At 45.8% G+C, this 21848-nt stretch overlaps 1 protein-coding gene across 1 annotated transcript; it reads right to left on the bottom strand.

Annotated features, from left to right (window-relative positions):
- Nucleotides 1-11086: 11086 nt before the first annotated feature.
- On the bottom strand, nt 11087-21441 carry pex1 (peroxisomal biogenesis factor 1; the record flags this gene model as incomplete). Its single annotated transcript, XM_080532765.1, has 24 exons — nt 11087-11331; nt 11767-11897; nt 12918-13112; nt 13570-13803; nt 13939-14115; nt 14285-14388; nt 14604-14746; nt 14979-15043; nt 15383-15517; nt 16110-16276; nt 16502-16688; nt 17031-17185; nt 17417-17587; nt 17672-17768; nt 17978-18110; nt 18379-18464; nt 18560-18666; nt 18767-18890; nt 19116-19235; nt 19564-20261; nt 20382-20496; nt 20743-20826; nt 20986-21132; nt 21334-21441. 24 exons carry the CDS (start codon nt 21439-21441, stop codon nt 11247-11249), a joined length of 3768 nt encoding a protein of 1255 aa, XP_080388891.1. The 3' UTR covers nt 11087-11246.
- Between the last annotated feature and the right edge of the window lie 407 nt (nt 21442-21848).

Here is a 21848-nt window from a genome sequence, read left to right as displayed (position 1 = left end):
CTAAAATGCCCAATGGGCACATATCCAGTGCCTCCCTGTCAATTTCGAGAGAGGTATTGACTTCACGGACATGGGAGAGATTGATAGATTTTCAAGGTGGCCTGAAGCATATCCGTGTAAACGGGAGGATGCTGCATCTGTAATAAAGTGCCTCTTAAAGGAATTCATACCACGGTTTAGTTTCCCTAATCTATTAAAAGAAAGCTTGCCGACATGATACAGAGACAGAGGGAGGTGGCTTAGACCTCCTCTCCATGAAAATGAATATATGTCAAAACTCTAACTAATCTCAATCGAGTTTTCTCTTCACAGGAACTGAATGCTGCGGAGAAAGCAGACAACGGCGCAAAACAGACTCCTATTTTAGACCCAGGCGAGTGGTGGACAAGACCGTGGGAGGTGGTATTGACCACCTCACACGCTGTCACAGTCGAAGGTAAACCGGGTGCAGAGTGGCCTCTCCTGTCACACTGTACCAAAGCAGACCCACCACATGTATACCATTTTCAAATTCCTGGCGGCTCAGCATGCACCTCAATGGTGACGTTTACTGGGGTCCCAGGGGGGGGTTTGGGTTCCAAGAAGCATTTCATGACTTAGCCTCTGTGGTATTCTGTAGTAAGAAAGTAGTTAGGAAAGAATGAGACCGGGAGACACGCAGCTGCTGTTCACTTCGCACGTTTATTCAACTTCTTCTTCTCCTTCTTCTTAACATCCGTAAGTGCATACATCACTTCCGTCACTGCATACATCACTAGCATACTAGCGCCCACTGGCGGTATAACCAGGACACAACATTTCCCCCTTTCTTAAAGGAATTACAGTACTCAAAGAATGCAATATTCTGTAGACTGGGGTCAGTACAATTGAAATAAAATGAAAACTAAGGAAATGAAAATGAATGAATCAGCAGAATGAATAACAACAATAAACAGTTTATGACAGTGAAACATGAAATGAACATTCACTTTTGTCATTGCATTGTAGGACCTTTTTGTACTAAGTTAGAACCGTGTTCTATCCTACCCTTTTAGTACGTTCTCTACGGCACAAAGTCTACCAGCCACCTAGGTGGGTTTCTGACTCTAAGGTTCCTTCTTGGACCTGGTTCATTAAACACATTCTCTGACTCGGGCACCATGAACTCCTCTAGCTCAATCTCCTTTTCACCACTGGTGCCAGACAGAGCATCCTTGGAGAAGCGTGTAAGCTTGGATGCATTCCATTATCGACCATCACTGAGCAGGTATGTATTCTGTCCTGCTTTACTAACTACTGTCAGCGGTTCTGTGAATCTTGATGATCCCTTTTTTACATGCTCCGGTCTGCGGACACGTACGGTGTCATTCACTTGGAACATGGGCACTTTCGCTCCCCTCATTCTGTCTGTGTACTCCTTACTCTCCTGTTGCTTGCGTCTCACTGTCTCCTGCACTTTCTCATGTGACTTCATTTGGTGTGAGACAGGGAGGACATTTAGTTTTGTACGCATCTTTCTGTTCCTCAGCAACTCAAAGGGAGTAGCTCCTGTAGTAGCATGCGGCGTAGCGCGATAGTTCAGTAAGAACTCTGTTACTGCATGTTTCCATGGCTTGTGCATTCTCTCAGCCGTCTGAATACACTCTTTGAGAACTCGATTAAATCTCTCCATAGCCCCGTTGGCTCTTGGATAATAAACACTGGAACGCAGGTGCTTTATCTCTCTCTCTCCCAGAAAGCTTGCAAAAGCATGGGAGGTAAACTGACATCCGTTGTCAGAGACCAGGAAGGAAGGGTTACCTTCACGACTAAACACTGTAGTCAAGAAGCTAATAACCGCCTCTGTAGTTACCGTAGAGACAAACGCCACCTCTGGCCACTTACTGTAATAGTCTGTGAGTGTAATAGCGTAACGGCAGTCCCATGTCGCACAGTCAAAGGGACCAACAATGTCAATGGCCACCTTCTCCCATGGTCCACCTGGCAGTTCCACTGGGGTAAGTGGTGCAGGCGCAGTTTTGGCTGTTTTGTCATTGTATTGACAGGGTACACATGAGCCTACTAATGTCTGGACACATCTGTCCATTTGTGGCCACCAATATAGCTCTCGTAGTCTCTGTTTAGTACGCACTATTCCCTGATGCGCTTCATGAGCTAAATTTACAACTTTAGACCGTAGTGTAGTAGGAACCACCACACGGTCGGGGCCTCTCATGACAAGTAGTTCATCCACAGCCAGTTCATCACTCACTCTAAAATATGGAGCAAGTTCCTTTGTCACATTCTTACTGCATTTTGGCCAACCTTTCTGTATCTGCTGTCTCAGTTGAGTCAGTTCAGGACAGGCCTCACAGGCAGCAGTGAACTCGGTCACAGATATGGCATGTGAGGAACCTGTGAACACAGTAGCCACCATGTCTGGCTCCTCCTCCACCTCTCCTGTCGAAGGCAGAGGGAGTCTGGACAAGCAGTCAGCAGTCACATTACGTTTCCCTGGATGGTAAGTGACATCATAAGTAAAGCATAGTAGACGTGCAGACCATCTCGCTATTCTCAGACCTGCGCGACCCGTACCCCTGGAAGTGAGTAGGGTTGTCAACGCTTGGTGGTCTGTGCGTAGGACAAAACGATGTCCCCACAGGTAGGTTCTCCACCTTTCCACCGCCCAAACGCATGCCAGCGCCTCACGCTCGACGGTAGAGTACTTTCTCTCTGCAGGAGAAAGTGTCCTGGACGCAAAAGCTATGGTTCTCTCTGTATTGTCTGGGTGAATCTGGCTCATTACAGCCCCCAATCCATAGTTCGAAGCATCGGTAGTGACATAAGTAGGTAACTCAGGATCATATAATGCTAATGTAGGACTCTCAGTAATCAGTCTCTTAACCTCAGTAAAACTGGACTCTGCATCCGCTGTCCATTCAAACTTAGTGTCAGTAGATTCCCTGAGTGTAGCACGTAGCGGTTCCACCACAGTAGAGAAGTCAGGTATGAATTTACTATACCACGATGCAAGTCCTAGGAAGGACCGCAGGGAGGATGTGTCGTGCGGGGCAGGCGCGTTCGCCACAGCACTGACCCCGTCTTGGTCAGGATGAAGACCATCTTTGGACACAGTGTGGCCCAGGAAGCGCAGAGCTTTCTGGTTGAACTTACACTTGTGCATGTTCAGTTTAAGTCCCACTTCATTTAGAGCATGTAGCACTCTCCGTAGGCTGACATCGTGATCCTGCTGTGTGATGCCGTAGCAAATCACATCATCCAGGTAGGCCTGTACGCCTGGCAGGCCTGTCAGTACAGTCGACATCATTTTCTGAAAAGCTGAAGGAGCAGAAGCGAGGCCAAATGGCACTCGGCAGAAACGAAAGAGACCCTCATGCGTGATAAACGCAGTTAAATCACGGCTATCTGGATGCAATGGCAACTGGTGATAAGCAGAGGCTAAGTCTATGGTAGAAAAGACTGTGGCTCCACGGAGCTCAGCGAACAGTTCATCCATGTGCGGTAAGGGATGACAGTCACTGATGATTGCCTTATTAGGTTCTCTGAGGTCAACACACAGGCGAGGCTTTCCTCCCCCCTTTCTCTGGGTCACAACTATAGGGGAAACCCATGGAGATGCGTCTATACGTTCTATAACGCCTTTTTCCTGTAGATCTGCGAGCTCATCGGTCACAGCCTGCCTCACTGAGAACGGAAGCCTCCTCAGTTTCTGCTGTACTGGCACAGCATCTGGTTTAACCTGTATTTTGTGCATAAAACCTTTTGCACACCCTAACTCCTGTACTAGAACCTCTGGTTCGGTCTGTGGAGTGGTACTCTGTACAGTAGGTGCTCGGAGCACGGTAGGAGAGCTAGCAGAGCTAACAGTAATAATTTTGTTACCCTCAATGCACATCTGCAATGCTACAAATAAATCTAGTCCCAGCAATGCATTTCCTGATTCAACCACTATCAATGAACCTGTAACTGAATGTCCATTATGAACAACTGTAGCATGCATGCAACCTTTAACAGGAATTTTTTCTCTGGAGTAAGTAAGCAGATTCACTGTAGGCTCAGCAAGGACACATGTATGGAAAAGTGTCTGGTAAGTACTCTCTGGAATAATAGAAACAGATGAGCCTGTATCCACTATCAGCTCAACATCATGGGAATGATAATTTGCATCAACTCGTACAGTACACATAATTTTATCATTCACGACGGCCCCCTGCATGTAAAGCACAGTAACGTCATTCACCACTACCTCACGCACCTCTTTTTGAGCCGATCTACACACCTTGGAAAAATGTCCAACTTTTCCGCATGTATTGCAAGTCACCTTAACCGCCGGGCATGTAGGCTTGTTAGCTAAGTGTCCTGTGGATTCGCATCGGAAGCAGGCGCGCTGATTCCCAGTTGTAGCTGGCTGGCTGTAGACCGTGGCAGGTGCAGTCGTCGTCGGAGCTTTCTTCTTGCCCTTGTCGAACCTCCTCCTCGTCGGCTGTTTCTCGATGGCTCTCACCGAAGCTGTAGCTCCAGAGAGAACGTTGGAGTTCCGTAGTCCAGCCTCGATTTGTAAGGCCATTGAAGTAGCTTTGTCCAGAGACAAGTCCGATTCAAGCAAAAGTCTGTCTCGTATGCGTGTATTAGCAACACGCTCAATCAGTTGATCACGAATCATTTGTTCCTCCATGGCACCAAATTCACAAGCTGCAGCTAGCTCGCGTAATGAAGCAAGGAACTGATTAACCGTCTCGTCAGGACCCTGAGCTCTCTGTCGAAATTTGTGACGTTCAGCAATCACATTCGCCTTAGGAACAAAGTACTTTTTCAGTCCATCCACGGCAGAAGTGTAGGTAACTCCCGTATCCTTTAGAGTGTAGAACAGTCTTTGTCCTTCGGTCCCAAGTGCATGGAGAAGAACCGCGCGCTTTCTTTCCTCCGGCCATTTTTCTCCGGTAGCATCAATTACGAGCATGTAATTTTCAAACATTCTCAACCAAGTAGGAAAAGAAATAGCAGGTTCGCCTGGCACAGGCATGAACGGTGTAGGTAAGGGTACGGAAATAGCTATCCTCGTCGCCAAAAATGTGGTATTCTGTAGTAAGAAAGTAGTTAGGAAAGAATGAGACCGGGAGACACGCAGCTGCTGTTCACTTCGCACGTTTATTCAACTTCTTCTTCTCCTTCTTCTTAACATCCGTAAGTGCATACATCACTTCCGTCACTGCATACATCACTAGCATACTAGCGCCCACTGGCGGTATAACCAGGACACAACAGCCTCAGGCTCAAATAATGTGGAAAGTAACACAACAAGTGGACTATTAATCCATGATATTAGCGATCACCTGCCTGTCTTTTCATTTTATGAATGTAATTATAGAAAGAAGAGGGAGTTAAAGGAAATGACATACAAGACAGTAGAACTGAGGAATCCATATCTGCTTTTAGAAATGAGTTATTAAAATGGAATTAGAAGAGTATATATGAAGAATCAGATGTGGACAAAGCGTATGGGTTATTCCTAGAAACATTTAAAGTTCTATATGACAAAAGCTGCCCACTAAAACAATGTAGCAATAAGAATGAATATTCTGAAAATCTGTGGATGTCCAAGGACATTCAAAATGCATACAAGAAAAATAATACTCTATACAGGGTATTTATAAAGCATAAAACAAAGGAGGCAGGGGTTAAAAGAAATACAAAAACAAACTAATTAGTATTATGAGAATATGTAAGAAGGAGGTTTGGAGGGATATAGGTTGGAGGGGCTTGAGAATGACGTTAACTGGTATTTTTGTGGATATTTGGGTGTCTTTTGCTATAGTGGATAGCCATATTATTATTGATATTGATAGATAATCTATTGCGTAATGGTATGATATTGTGGGGAAGGGGCAGGACCAGATGGGCTTTGTTTCTTTCTGTCTTTTCTCGAACAGGGCCATTGCCGACTGTTGCTTCCATGTCGAGGAAGATATATTTGATTTCAATTTATATCTTATTTTATTTGTATTTTATTTGTATTTGTATTTATTTTTTGGGGTTTGCTTTTGTTGTTTTTTGTTGTTGCAGATGTGTGTGTTTTTGACTTTTGTGGTTGAAATGTTCGAGATAAATGGAGATGTACACCATCTCTAAGGTGACATGTTTAGTCTGCAAACAAGGGGGGAAACAAATAGCTGGTTTTGGGGTATTTTCAATTAATGGTGGTAGTGAGGGTATGTACTGTATGTACGACTGCATTTTGTTGATGGGCCTACCTGTCAACCACTCTCTCTATAGGAAAAACTGTCCCGGTATGAATAGAACTAAAAGTCAGATGTTTACCCCTCACATTTAGAAAAAGGCTATGACTGCCTTAACAGGACGGGCAAGGGGGGCGACGTGTGACGTCTTAATGCTACGCGCTATATAGGACTCTGTGCCAGTGCGATAACAGCACTACTTGTACTTTTAATGGTTACGGCATTCCGACTTTTCAGGTGTGGAAAAAAAAATATGTCTTTAAAACAACAACAATGTGACAATGTTTACTGAAAACTGTGTGAATGACAAGAATGCAGAGCAGGATACTCTCATGTGATAAACAAAGGTTTTACGACTACTGATAAGCAGAGGGCTTCGGAGGAGAAGAAGTGCTGTTCCTTCTCACTCTGGGACAGTTATGTTTAGTATTCTGCGTATTTGACTCTGACATCAGAGGACAGGGAATCAGACACAACCTGTAGCAGACATGTTTTGGAAAGGTGGGGGATCACAGTTGTATAGATATCTGCCTTTAGATTGGAGGCACCGCTGAAGGGACACTCGAAAGCCGACACAGACGAAGATAAAGGAAATGATGCTGCAGATGCAGCCGCTAAATCAGGAGGGGGTGGCTGTGATGCAGGAGGTAGAGCCGCCATCTAATGATCGCAAGGTTGGCAGATCGGCGGTTCGAGCCCCGGCAGGCCACATGTCAGAGTGTCCTTGGGCAAGACACTGAACCCCGAATTGCTCCCAGGGCCGGCGCCTTGTATGGCAGCTTGCCACCATTGGTGTGTGAATGGGTGTGTAAATGGGTGGATGAGAAGCCATTGTAAAGCGCTTTGGATAAGGGCGCTATGTAAGTGCAGTCCATTAATATGTCCCCAGAGAACATCAGTTGGTTTCAATCCAGCTAGACAAACCTAAATGCTCTGTACAGACTATAGATGACATACAGGGGGCCGCCTCCCCCCAAGAAAGGTCAGTGTGGGTAACAAGGGGGGTGACGCAAAGCTGGTCCTCTGAAAAGGGCTACGGGTTGTGGAGAGCGCATGAATGTTATTGGTGCTGAGGCACATGGTCCCACTCATGGGTCGGTGCGAGACACTTGGGCGCTGATAATGAGAAATTTGGGTAGATGGTGATGAGGATGTTTACAAGAGGTGTATCGTGACGTAGGGGTTGAAGAGATGTTGTGATTATGGAGGTTTGTGATGGAATGGTTAGGCAGGGGATTAGGCACCCCGAACCTAGCCATTAACAGGCGGCGGTGGAATTGCAAAGTTCCGAGGGCACGTTAAAGACTTCATATAGTGCTGGGGAGAGGACTGAAGGCCCCTGTGTCTGATGAAGTATGAATGAACATACTACCGTGGTACCGTCTAGTCGGCGCAGCTGTCGCATCTAGGTGTGTGGGCAGTGCGTGGTACGTGGGCGACAGCCCACACCTAGCGGGATGTGAGGGGAAGTCACACCCGTGAACAGGCAAGGCTGGTGTAAACGGTCAAAGTTTCTAGACCCATAGCGAAGTGGGCTAGGGATCAGACCGTCGGTTCCCAACTGGGCGGCCAATCACCGCTACAGGGTTGGTGTTTAGACACTGACTGGGGATCGCTATCGACTGGGTCACCGGCCGGTTGGGTCGCAAAAGCCTTAACCCATAGGAAAATGGTGGCTGCGCTCAGCTCAATGTACAGTCAGGCCACTGTAAGCTGAAACCGAATGCGTTAGTAAGCGAGCAGTGCTTTCCGTGATCAGAGCTCTGAAAAGGAGACGTCTGGGAAGCGGAAGGGGTGGAGGTAGACTGACTCTGACCCAAGAAGGGGTTGGAGGGCAGTAAACCTCCATCGGAAAGGGTTCCAGCCTGAGACTGCGCCCTGGGAAGAGGGGAGGTCTGAAGGAACAAAGTGGTAAATAAAGGCATTTGCGGTCTGTCTTAGACCCATCTCACCAAGTCCGGCTACAAATTCTCTGTGATGGTCATAATTTTGTTTATGACCAAGGGGGGATTTGTTAGGGATTTGTATTAAATACTGTGTGTTCATTTAAATAATATGTGACTGAGATCAGTTGAAGTCTCACAGAACCATAAAAGAGAGGTTCTGCTTTTGAGCGACATGGGGGGAAGGGGCTCCTGACTGGGAGAAAGTGTTGTGGTTCAAACCGCCTGTAGATTGCTTATTTTTACCTATGTACTAACAACCATTTTGTACCTGCTGTTATGATATTCTATTTTCCTATACTCATTTTATACTATCATAACTAATGATTAATGATAAGTCTATTCTTCAATATTGTATTTTAACTTGTTAATCGAATCCCAAGTCATGGGAGTCTGTGGGCCTGGCAACAGTGATGTTTACACAAGCGATCCTGATAAGGACATAGAACTTACAGACCTGGTCAGGAAGGAATGTGTTTGAAGATTAAATAACTGGCCAATTAGTGCTTTAGAACGTATGTAGAATACACCCAAAATAACTATCAAAATATCTATGCATCCTAAAAACATAACTGTGTGCATATGCTTACTGGTTCCTTAAAAAACATTAGAATGTGTGTGTGTCTAACGTCGCGCTAGTCTGCTCAGGATACCGTTGCAGACAGAGTGTCCGAACACTCTCACCATGACAAACGACCGGGGGGTCAGAAGAAGAGGATAACACACTCGCACGGACACCGAAAGAAGTCGAAAGCCACATTCCGATATAAAACAGACGCTTACCATAAAACCTACCAGAGGGACAGCCCATCCCTAACTGTTAAGAAAAATATATAAAAACTGTGGACCAAGGCGAAACGTGGCTCTTGTCCGGTGAAACTTCTACAGTTAACCAGCTGATCCTGGTCTGCGGAGGTGAAGCTAGATAGGACCCCTTTCCATGGAATGAAATGCTATTGTATGCTGATGTTATTGTTTGCCGATGTGCTCGAATAAATATTCTCTTAAAGAACAGTTCAGTAGTGGTGCCGAATATTTGATTGGATCATTTTATCTTAGAAGTTATATCAAGGACGTCTCGTTGAGATTAAACGGACTCGCTTGTAAGTGACGACTCAATTAAATCAATTCTGGAGAAGTTGATCGCCTTACATCACTCACCAATGATTTTTTGCATTGTTGCCTCCCAAACAAGGAGATAAAGCCTAGAGTGGTTAATTTACTCACCATCAGCAGGTATGGTTTACTGCTTTGCCTGTAAACTGCTATCTGAGTCACAGCATAATGCTTTAACGTCTGGGTTCTGTGACTGGAGACATCCTGAATTTCGGACCACGAGAAGAGTGCAAACCATAGGCACAACATGCTGGCTTTACTGCGCAGATCGAGGAAAAATGTTTCAGAATAAAAGTCTGAATTTGTTTTATTTCAGAATAAAAGTCCCCCCAAAAATATTTCTGAATAAAAGTCAGAATTTTCTTTATTTCCTAATAAAAGTCTGAAAGAAAATGTTTCAGAATAAAAGTCTTAAAAAAATATTTCAGAATAAAAGTCCCCCCAAAATTATTTCAGAATAAAAGTCCCCCCAAATTATTTCAGAATAAAAGTCTGAAAACAATTATTTCAGAGTAAAAGTCTCCCCAAAATTATTTCAGAATAAAAGACCCCCCCAAATGATTTCAGAATAAAAGTCCCCATCAGTGTAAAGGCTATACTACGGCATTAGGCCCAACTGTGATGAGCCTGTACTGTAGTTATGCTCTTGTAAATCTCTCATGAAAATATCACATTTTCACTTGCAAAGTAGGAGGGTATGTGTGTTGGGGGGTAGGCACACATCAAGTCTGGTCACCCTAGGGGGTTAATCCGGGCCTGATGACCGGTGTTCTTTCAAAGTCTCACTCCCCTACGCTGAGCATGTATTGTTTTTCTTCAGAAGGGCCGCATTTGTACACTTGTATACTTGAAATAGGTATACAGTACACACTTGCTCACGGAATGCTCGGCGTAGGGGAGTGAGACTTCGAAAGAACACCGGTCATGACGGAGGCTGCCGTGCGCCGGGAGAAGACAGAAGAGCCAGAAGTGTACTAATAGGTATAGTATACACGTGTAATAAATATTCTTGTATTTTAGTTCTGGTTCTTGGCATTTTGTGTTGCAACGCACCTACATTCTGCACTCTCTCTATTCTGTTAGGCCATTATGTAACTTTAGACAGAAGGGTCACTACACTTGTTATTAATTCCATTTGGTATACCTCATAAACTTTCTTTCCATTCATTAATTTCTGGTGTTTGTGGGCTACGGCATTTTTTTGTCATTCACTTAAGACATTTTACATAATATATATGCCAATTCAATTCAATAGGATCCCATTCAAAATCCTACTCACCACTTACAAAGCCATCAACAATCTGGCCCACTCCTACCTTGCCGACCTCGTCTCCCTCCACCTCTTCAAGCTTGCCATCACCAGTTAACCCTCTCCCCCTCCCCTTCCCATGTGTCCCCAGCACTACCTTAATTAGGCCCCGATACTTTATTTTATTTATTTTTTGTTTCTTTTTATTATTACTACTCGATCTTTTCAGTTTGTAAAGTGTCTGAGTGTCTAGAAAAGGGCAATCTATTATAGTATTATTACATTGTTGCCATCTAGTGGTTGCTAGCAGGGCCACCTATACCACAGTATTACATTCTCTAACATTCAGAATAGAAAACACATCATAAGTGAAAGTCCAAGAGGAAATATATTTCGCAATAATGTCATTTTATTATATAAAAAAGACATTTTATATCAATATTAAATCATTATGTTACATTGTACATATTTACATTGCATTCTCCCATCATTGTGTCATTAAGTATCATTAATACTATTCATCTAACTGTACAAATAGTACATCCATATTATACTATACATTATATGTTCATATTAACATCTTTCAGCAGTTCAGATTGTGTAAAATGCCAATTACAAAGATATAAATTAACGATGGCTATATTACAGACAATTAACAAACATTAGCAAACATGTTAGAGATGACGTTAGAACAAATTAAGACAACAGACAAGTTCAGTTTCACTAAGCCAGGGTTACTCTTTGGCCCGGTTTGAAAGTGGCTGTACTCTGAGGTTTGCCTTCACCTAAGGCTCCAAAAGACTCATAGCTGAAAAGACATACAACATGAAAGAAATATCAAACCATGCTCTTGAAGACGGCATCAACTGATTTATTCTCTTTCAACCTTGGTGTAAGTTTTTCTTAGCTCTCTTATCTTTGTCTTTTAAAATCTCTTCGTGAATAATAAAGTAAATAGAAAAACAATACACAAGTGTTAAAACAACCATAAAAAAACTGAACTCAATAGTTAGTCATTAGTCATTACTCTAAAATCACCTTGAAAAATCAACAGTATCGATGATGGTAGAGCCACACTTTCCAAAAATATCCCTTAAGGAACATTGTACACAAGTATTTGGCATGCATATCTAAAAATAACACACAGAAATAAGTGACAAAAATAATCGAATCTATGAATATGAGAACAACATATGGCATTCTAAATAACCCTAGTTAAGTAGTAGTATAGTGAAGTACTTACAGATCAGTGTACCTCCTCCAGTCTGCCTTGCTGACGGAGGCTCTGGTATTGGCCAGGGCCGAGCTGAGATGGGCCTGGCACACCAGCAGGCCAGGCTGACTGGACCCAGACTGAACTGGGCCTGAATCCTCCTGTACATCACACACACACACACACACACGCACACACGCACACACACACACACACACACACACACACACACACACACACGCGCACGCACACGCACACACGCACAAATTTGTGACAATTGTCAAGTACCTGCCTAGGCTGTTATAATGACATTACTGTACCTTAAGCTTACTGTTCTGTGATAACCAGTTGGTTACTGTCACTATTAAGTCACTACACTGTTCCTATATCAGTAGCTAGCTATGTAGGATGGATGTAGGGCTGCAACGATTAGTCGACATAATCGACGACGTCGATCATAAAAACTCGTCGACGTGGAATTTTAGTGTCGACTAATCGTATTTTCTTTTTAAAAGAAAAAAGCGTTTATTTTTATTTTTATTATTATTATTTTTTTAAACGGGAGCCATGCAAGAATCAGCTGGGTAAGTTTTAGCTAACGTTGTTAGCCAACTGGCTAACGTTATATTGTTAGGGTCGTAATGTTTATGTTAGCTTTACTGTTACATGTTGGAAAACAACGTCTCATGGACAGGGCTGTACATGCTATGAGCGTTTGTGCTATTAATTTATTTGCCCTGTGGCACGCGTGTGACAGACAGAGGCGCTTGTATGTAACGTTACGTAGCAGGGGTTTTCCATGTTGAAGCCAGGAGAACGCGAGATGAAATGAAGTGAGGGGTGGTCGCTATTAAAATACCAGGTAGTCATGGTGGATGATCATGAATGATGCTTGATAAGTGAATGCTATTTCAATTATGTTGAGTCCACCAGCGAGCTGTCTGTAAGATAAACATTGCCAAGCGTAGCCTACTAACGTGAGCTGTCTGTAGTCTAGCCAGCAATGCTAGCTAGCCAATCAACTAGCTCTGTGAGCAGCTGTAGCTTGGCGTAACGTTAGGTTAGATAGCTAGTTAAGCCGGATTTATGCTTCTGCGTCGCCATTTACGCGCAGCGAAAAGCCACACGACTAATCGGAAAAATAATCGTTAGTTGCAGCCCTAGATGGATGATCTACTTACGGTGGTTCTTCTGTAGTTGCTCTTAATGGTGCTGATGTCCTGCCGCAGGCGCTCCAGCTGCTCCTGGCCGAGCTCCTCGTAGCCGTCCTGGAGAGAGGCCATGTAGACGGGGAGCTGGGAGCCGCCGGGGTCCCTCACTGACGTCCCCGTCAGGTCATGGGTCATCGAGTTGGGCCCCGAAACACACTGGGAGTTCTGAGGCCAAGGGGACAGAGAGGAGGTTGGGGAGGGGACAAGCACACTCACAAACCACTTACTGTAGGCTCTGTCTGAGAGTCCTTTAATCACTGGTTCATACCAATCAATCAACATACTGTATAGAAAAATGTAAGATGTCAAGACAGGAGGCTTTAATGTAACTTCAAGCATACCAGTGAAATCCCAACCCTTAGATCAAACTTTGCCTTATTATCTCGTCTTGTTGCCTTATTGCCTTATTTGACTTTGTGCTACAATGTCAAGGAACCGAAGCCTAAGAATTTTACTCTCTTTACTCTCCACTTGTGTAATTGCGACGTAACAATAAAACCTCCACTGAGAATGTGTGTGTGTGTGTGTGTGGATATTTCCTATCAAAAATATACAGAGAAATATTTGTTTAGTGGGTAAACATGACAACATGTCCAAAAGCCTGCCCTCTGCTCTGTCTCACCAGTCCTGAGGTGAGGTCCAGCTGGCCCAGCTCAGACTCGTACGAGCTGCCAAAGTACAGTCTCCAGATGTTGCTTCCGCTCTCCTCGGGGGGCGGCTCGCTGGGGTCCAACAGCACCATGGACTGGTCCAGGCCGGCCTCCCCCTCCCCCGCAGAGTCGTCCGACCCGCTGCTGTGGTTCAGGAAGATCATGGAGGACAGGCTCATGTCGCTGTCCGAGCCCGAGGCGAGGTCCTGGTGAGAGGCCGAGAGTCAGCGAAAAGGAGTTCACGAAAACCACTCTACAATCACCACTCTACTTTGTGCCTCATATAGTAGCTCTACCAAGACACCTCATCTACCCCCCGGTGGTGATGTTGGGACACTCACGTGCTGTAGGCTGGGCCCCTGGCTGGAGTGAATGGCCTCCAGCTGAGAGTTGTACAGGAGGGCCTTCAGGTCGGCTCCAGTGAACATCTCCGTGGCCGCGGCTATCTGCTCCAGGTCCGTGTCAGGAGCCAGGAGGAGGGAGTGGCTCAGAGCCCGTAGGATCTCCAAGCGCGCCTCCTGGGAGGGGGGGACACACGGGACACCATGGCTTAATACACTACTAGTCAGAATGTCTCACATGACATTTGATTTAGTATTATAGTGCACTAGACGTTTTCCTGAGCCATGTCTTCACAGAGGATGCTGGCTCACAGTGTGTTTAATGAGTTGTTGTTGTTCAACAGACCTGGTCAGGCGGGGGGCAGTAGAGGGACTTGTCCAGTCTGCCAGGCCTCAAAAGGGCAGGGTCTATCAGGTCAGGACGACTGGTAGCGGCCAGGACATACACACCTGGGCACACAGAGTGGGACACACAGGCGCGCGCGCGCGCACACACACACACAGACACACAGACACACAGACACACACACACACACACACACACACACACACACACACACAAATTCAGTACAATCTGATCTGGTTAAAAAGAAAAACAAGGTCAAATATTGTTGATACACAATTCCAGAACACAGTAGGGGGGGGGGGGGATCTCTCCTCCATACCCTGTAAGCCCTCCACCCCATCCAGCTGAGTGAGGAGCTGGTTGACCACGCGGTCGGTGACCCCAGTGTTGTCGTGGCCCCTCCTGGGGGCCAGGGAGTCAAACTCATCAAAGAACAGGATGCAAGGCTTGGCGGCCTGGGCCCTGGGTGGAGGAACAGGACAAAGGTCGACACAACACCTCCAGGCAACAGTTGAACGGCTACACTGTTGTACACAGTGAAGGGGAACCAATTCAAAAATAAGGAGGAACCGTTTGACTCTATGCATCACACTTCTACTTCGTATTGGTTACAGTGCGTGTGTACTAGCAGTGCTAATCATGGGGATGGAGTGATGGGAATGGAATGTGTTGAATAGTAGAATTCTACACAGACCTCTGGAAGACATCTCGTACAGCCTGCTCACTGGCACCGATATACTTGCTGAGCAGTTCAGGACCCTGAAAACACACCCCATTTAATGGGACCAGGCAACAATAAGTCTTTTTTTACGTTACTTTTTCTGAGTGGGGCAGTCCCACTCATATTTTTCATTTTATTGGACAGGCATAGTGAAGACAGACAGGAAAGTAAGGAGAAGAAGGGAGAGAGAGCATGTCAGCAGGGCATGGGCCGGATTCAAACCCATGCCGACATGGGCATATGTGTGCACTGTAGACCGCGGTGCTAGACCACTGGACCACCCCAGGCCACAACAACAACAAGTCTAAACTATGTACTCATGCACACAATTTGTAGATCGCCAATCTCTTGTTTATTGACACACAGGATGACCGGACCTTGATGCTGATGAAGTTCATGCCGCTCTCCTTGGCCACAGCACCAGCCAGCAGCGTCTTCCCTGTGCCCGGAGCGCCGTACAGCAGGATTCCAGAACGGTGCCGGATGGGAAGACTGGCGAAGAGGACCGGATACTAAAACAGAGAGTCAGTGACATGAGGAGACTGTCCAAGACACCCTCCACTACTGTGTAAACACCTCACTCGCTGGGATAAATAAATATAATAATAATATTTGTGAGGCCACTATATCACCAAATGGAATGAATGCAAGAATCTAGTTGGGTCTTATTTGCCTATTTACCTACACAAACTTATAAGCCTTCACACAGAGCTGGAATTATTATTTTTCAATTACGGCATTGGATACACTACATTTTAGTACTCTTAATTAAAGGTGTGTGTGCATTAAAGGGCAAAAAATAGAGGGCAAATCCTGTGACATAATTTGTGTTGGCCATCTAAAGAATGGGGGCAAACTACAGGTTTTACTCATTCCTCCCATAAACTGAGACACATGGTTGCTTATTCATGGTTAGGACATTACATTGTCTTACTGAGACTGAATTAAGGCAGTGCTTAAGTGAGCAAATTAGGATTCCAACCTGACTGTATATCATTCAATCTGTTACTAAGCCAAGTGAGTATTTAAAAACAACTAACGATCTTCATCCTTCCCATCACGGTCTGGCCATTCTGATTGGCTGCTGGGGAGCCAGACACTCACCTTAGCTGGCAGTAGGATAGTGTCCATAAGCACCTGGCGTACGGTGTGCAGCCCCCCCACCCTCTCCAAGCCTGCCCCGCCGGGGGTCTGTAGCTGAGCCCCCCACAGGGAGGGAGGCGTGAAGCCCTTCAGAGCCTGCACAAAGTCCCTCCACACCAGACACACCTCTGAGAGACCACAGAACCACCCGAAAATCCACAGTTAAGAACATGTAGAAACCACTGAGAGAGAGACAATAGGACAGTCATTTTACAGTCATTGACCAGTATAAAGTATACATTTTTAGAATGGTTGAACTGTTTCCATGTGTCAAAGTCTAGGCAGTATAACAATACAATGTACACAGTTTAAGAGGGTGAGAAAGCTTAAGTAGAACCGTATTGGGTACTTACCCTGATCGCTGCGCCCCCTGTGTTGGGCGTTGGCATGGATTGCCCTCTCCAGCAGCAGGGCAAGGTCACGGGGCAGGTAGCCCTCCGTCTTCTTGGCGACATGCCCTAGGTCGAGCATGTGAAGACTCTCCTCAGACACAGTGCTCTTACTGGAGATCAGACAGCGGAGGATTTCTCCTCTCTGGGCCTGAGAGACAACAGGGTCACGTTCACAAAGTTCAGGCCTCAAATACCTTACAGGATTACACAGGGTCAACATAGTTCCTAAGAACCAAGGCCTGGCCTTAGATGTAAGGCTAATTTGCAGATGAGGCCATCTAACATAATTGTTTGGCTTCATCACCAGCTCGAAAAGGGAATTTCATTAGAATGAAAAGAAGCACAGGAAATCAAAAAGATAGCAATATGTTGAACCGATGTATATGAACTTTGCAAGTGTGAACACTTTGACACGAATTCAATTTCTATGGGTACAGGCCCTGACGTAAACGTGTCAAAAGTTCAATAATCATTAGAAGTCAGTAGTCACCTGGTCGGGGGGCTGGATGTGTGTGAAGCCCTGGAGAAAGTGGGAGCCTTGCACCTCTCTCAGGGAGGGATGGAGGGAGTGGTCACTCTGACTGGTGATGACCAGAGACACCAGGCTGGAGCGTGCCACCACATCATCCACCACATCTCTCAGACCTAAAACACACACAGTCAGACCTATAACACACAGACCTATAACACACAGACCTAACACAGACCTATGACCTATAACACACAGTCACCATGAGACAGCACATGCACATGCACACACGGGCACACACACGGGCACACACTCTGCCTCTAAGACCCTAGATGAACCTTAGACCTAAAGGACAGAACTACAGGTATAGTTGAGCAAAAAGGCTGTATAGTTATGGTGTGTCATACTCTGGGCTATGTGCTGACGTAGGAGAGCCTCGGGGCCGTGTTCGTGTTCCGGCGAGGTTGGCGCCCCCGTCACATGATCCAGGTCGTCTAGTAGGACCACTGAGGGCTGTCTCCACACCGCCTGCTCAAAAACCTCCTCAAGCATCTGCCTCACAGTTTCTGCTCGCTTCCCTGGAGAACAGAATACATGCATCACGGTCAAGAATGAAACAACACCACCACACAAGACACGACACGTGGCGTTCTCGTTCCCACCTTTCAGCTTTTTGCAGTCCACTACCTCCACGTGGGCATCCAAGTCTTCCCTGGCTTTTCGGCACAAAGCTCTGGCCAGGGCAGTCTTTCCACTTCCCTGTGAGGAAATGCATACACAACCCTCACAAAGCAGTCACCTATGGTGCACAGCCCTCAGTGAAAACACTCCAGCCACATCGGTCCTAACCAACACACTCTGGCTCTTTCGGTCCACATGAACTTAGATGTAGATCTTTAGTTTTAGTCCTACTGATCTAAGGCCCCCCCAAGGTTTGACTGATCGAAATCGTGAGGTCAGGTGGTTACCTTGGCCCCTGTGATGAGCAGAGCTCCACCCCTGAGGCCCAGTCCCATGGACACCAGCTCCCGGGAGAGGGCTCCCCCCTGCAGGCTGTGGGAGATGAACTCGAAGGCAGTCCTGCTGAGGTCCTCCACACCACTGGGGAAAGCGAGAGGGCAGTATATGTCATATCCTGGCAGACATACAATCGCACATACAACACTTTGTGAAAATCATCTCTTTTCATGGAGTGCTGGTGCCAGACAAAGTCATGCGGTCAGGCTCCAACAGAGATAGTGACCATTAAACAAGAATGAAGTGTCTACAAATGAGCGCTATAATTCTTCGGAAGTAAGCCAAGTCCACTTCAAATGCCTGTGCTGACAAAGGTGTTGCAGCTGTTTGTAAATAAGTAATGGAGGCTTACCCAAGACCAGTGAGAGAGGGAAGATCTAGATTAGGGGTCTCACTCCTAACTTTCACAGTTGGCATGGTTACAGGCTCCCTAACAACCTGAAAATCACAATAAAAGGGTCAGAACTGCACATTAAAAGGCACTCAAAGGGCATGAGATGCATCAAAAATGCAACAAAGCTTATGACCAGTACCTCTATGTCTTTCTTCTGTATCATACTTGGAGCCAGCATAAACAGTTGGTCCGGTAGCTCTCTCCCAGGCTCTGGCTTCAACACAGTCAAAGCAAACTCCAACTTTCCTGAGAAGAGAGAATAATGTATGACGGTGTCCTTGGAATTCTTTTTGGGGGAAGATAAAAGTGTTTTTTACTACCTCAGAGGGGTAAAGTTCAAGTATACCTTCAGTAGCAGGTAGGAGGATGACACCGGAGCGTCCGGTTAGACAGGCTAGTGGTTCATGGCTCTGGGTGTGCAGCCAGCCCAGGAAGGCGGTCTGAACCTCCTCCTCGCTCTCAGCTGAAGGCTAGGATGACATCACAGGTCAAACAGCAACAATGCTTCTTTCAAAAACCAGCCGCCAAAGGCTTTCACTTTACGCAAACACAGGTCAGGCACTATATCAGTCTTCTGACATGGAAAGCATATGATGAATACGAATTTACTGTTAGTTACTGAAGTTCAATAGAATTGTCCAGTATGGGCAGAGAGGTCCAAAGATAATTTAATGGAATCAAGGAAAATCACTTACCAGTGTCTTTAAAGGCTGCAGGTGGATACGGGAGGCTACTTTAGGGGTTGACGTTACAGGCTTGATTCTCACTGTCGAGTGTGGGTTGATATTGAGCCTGGTAACCAAGAGTTGTGGGATCTGACATATACAAGAATGACAGTGGGAGGCGTGAATAGGCAGGACTTAAATGTCTGTCAAACAAACCTTTTATTACAAAGACATTTTATTGAGAATGTCTCCTAGCGATATCAGGTGTTACCTTCCCAAACAGCTCTGTGAATGATTTTTAAAAGAAATGCCAGCAAGCAAAACTGGCTGGCTGGTGTATTGGAATCTTCCACTGGTTAGGAAACAACAACCAAATATGTGTAGTGTACAGAAGTATAGTGCAGTGAGAATTTAGTAGTAAACTAAACTGACTGTTTGGGCATAACCTGATCTTAGACCATGCCTTGACAATACTCACCCACACCCTTCCACAGTGGAGCTCTCCTCCCCTGGAAGATCTCTGCTTGTCTTCCAGACTATCTAAATGGTGACACAACACCCTGACCACAGTGGCCTCCTCCTCCTTCTCCTCCTCCTCTTCTTTCTCCCTGTCCCCTGCACCACCAGTGGGCTGTGAAGCCCCTTTACTCCTCCTCTTCTTCTCCATGGCCTGCTTGGATCGCTCTCTCATCTCCTTGGGAGAGTGAACTTTGGACAGCAGGCCGTAAGTCATGGCGGGCCGGCCTCTGTTCATGTTGCCCTCTGTATGCTGGGCCCAGGGCAGGAGGTGGATAGCGCCGGGGGTGGCACTGAGAGGGCCAGAGGACGCAGGCGGTGCTCTGCACACTCTGAAGACTGAGTCACTGAGCAGGGCAGGCACGGTGGGGATAGGGGGGACCTCTCTGACCGGTTCCAGGTTTCCTGTTAGCATGTACCTCACCAGGCTCTTAAGGTCAGCGATCCCGCCCCACTGGCGGCCCGCACTGGGGCACTCTGCAGAGGACACGTCGTCTCCTGAGTTCGTCTCAAAGTTGGACTGCCTGTGATTCTCATTGGGTACAGCTGTTCTGAGGGGAAGGCCGGTGAGATCCTCACATCCGGCACGGATTTTAGGAGAGACAACCAGCTCTGTGAATTGCTCCAATCGACCATATGGTACAGTTGGCGAGAGAGACGCTGCAGAGGACAGAGAGAGAGCGGAGGTTATTCTACTACTGCATCTTCAACTCAGCATGAGAGCTGTGGAGTTCATCGCAAGGTAATTCAAGTGAAAGGGAGAAGATAAGTGCTGCGGACCGATTCGTATGTATATGACTGTCCGTTGGTCCACCCACACCGGAAACACTGCATCGTGGAAGACCACTCTGATCTGGTCCAGGAGGTGCTGTTCAAGAGCAGCACTGTGGAGCTCCTGAGGACAGGAACAGAAAAACAGGTTTGAATATGTGCTGCAACAGCAGCTTTAGCAGTCTGTTTTTGCAACTATCTGGCATGACATGACAAGACTTGTTGAGGGGTTATCGATACCATAGGTATCATCATCATCATTATTAATTCATTTCTGATTCGTGCCAATGCCAATTCAGATTAAACAAATGGTCAGCAACTTCAAGTTGCCAATGTTATAGCATGATTACAAGACTACATAATAACTCACCAGGATCTCCCAGTCATCAGAAGATAGCGGCTCCACAAACACTTGCTGTACAGATAGGACCTGCTGACAAGGTCGCACAAAGCCCTGAAACCCATCCAACATGACATGTGGACATCACTTGGTTAGTAAGGGAAGACGTTATAATAAGGAGTATGTTTTAGTGGACTCCAAAGTAAAATAAAGTTATCTGATGGTGATTTCTCATATCAAATAGGCAACTCTACTGAACAGACAGAGTTGTACCTGCTCCCCATCTTTCAGTCCAAGCTTCACTCCCAGTTGCCTATTCAGCTCCACTGTATGGTCTTCCAGGTTTGCAGAGTTTCTGCATCTTGTCCAGCTGAGGAACACAGGGGCACCGTGGCCCCAGGACAGCTCCAAAGCCTGATTCTGGATTTGCGATCACATGTATTACTGTAGATCATATCAATCAGAACAGGCTGCAAAGCAAGTAGTTAGCTAACTGACAGTTGGGAGTTGTTGGTATTGACATCTAGTTTAGGTGACAATAAATGTGTGAGCGAATCAAGACAACAACAACAACAACAACAACAACAACAACAACAACAACAACAACGAGCTGACGTTTACCTCCTGGAGAGAAAGCTGTGATACCAAGTTTGAGGGAAGGTGAAGAAAGCAGTTTTTCGTGTTGTTAAAAACCAGGGTGACAGGTTGAATGCCGTGATTACCCAACATCACTAGCTAACTTGCTAGGTTAAGCTTTAGGACTAAAACTGCCCTTTCGAGGTAGTAGTAGCAGCTAGAAGTGACCGATCAGAACATCCACCACCTAAACACATGAGCATGCCCCTTTTGATCGAAGGAAGCCTATTCCAAAGCGAATTCAGAAAGACCAAAGTAGTTGCTGCTGATCGTACCCTCTGGTCCTGGGATGAGAGCCGCGTTGTCGCGTTTAAATCACCGGTTGTACATTTCAAAATTATAAAAAAATATATAATTATCATATTATTATTACTACATATATGAACAAAAACTCGAATCTATATTTGTCGATTATTATTATTTTTTTAATCGCAATGTTGCGACTGATGAGTTTACAATCCGATTACTTTTGCCTGATCCACAACTTCCTGTATGGGTTT

Source organism: Nansenia antarctica (genome assembly GCF_963989245.1).
Source record: "Nansenia antarctica genome assembly, chromosome: 5".
In the NCBI taxonomy this organism is placed as follows: Eukaryota; Metazoa; Chordata; class Actinopteri; order Argentiniformes; family Microstomatidae; genus Nansenia; species Nansenia antarctica.
The sequence above is the reverse complement of the archived record's forward strand: the minus strand, read 5'-3'. Positions and strand labels throughout refer to the sequence as shown.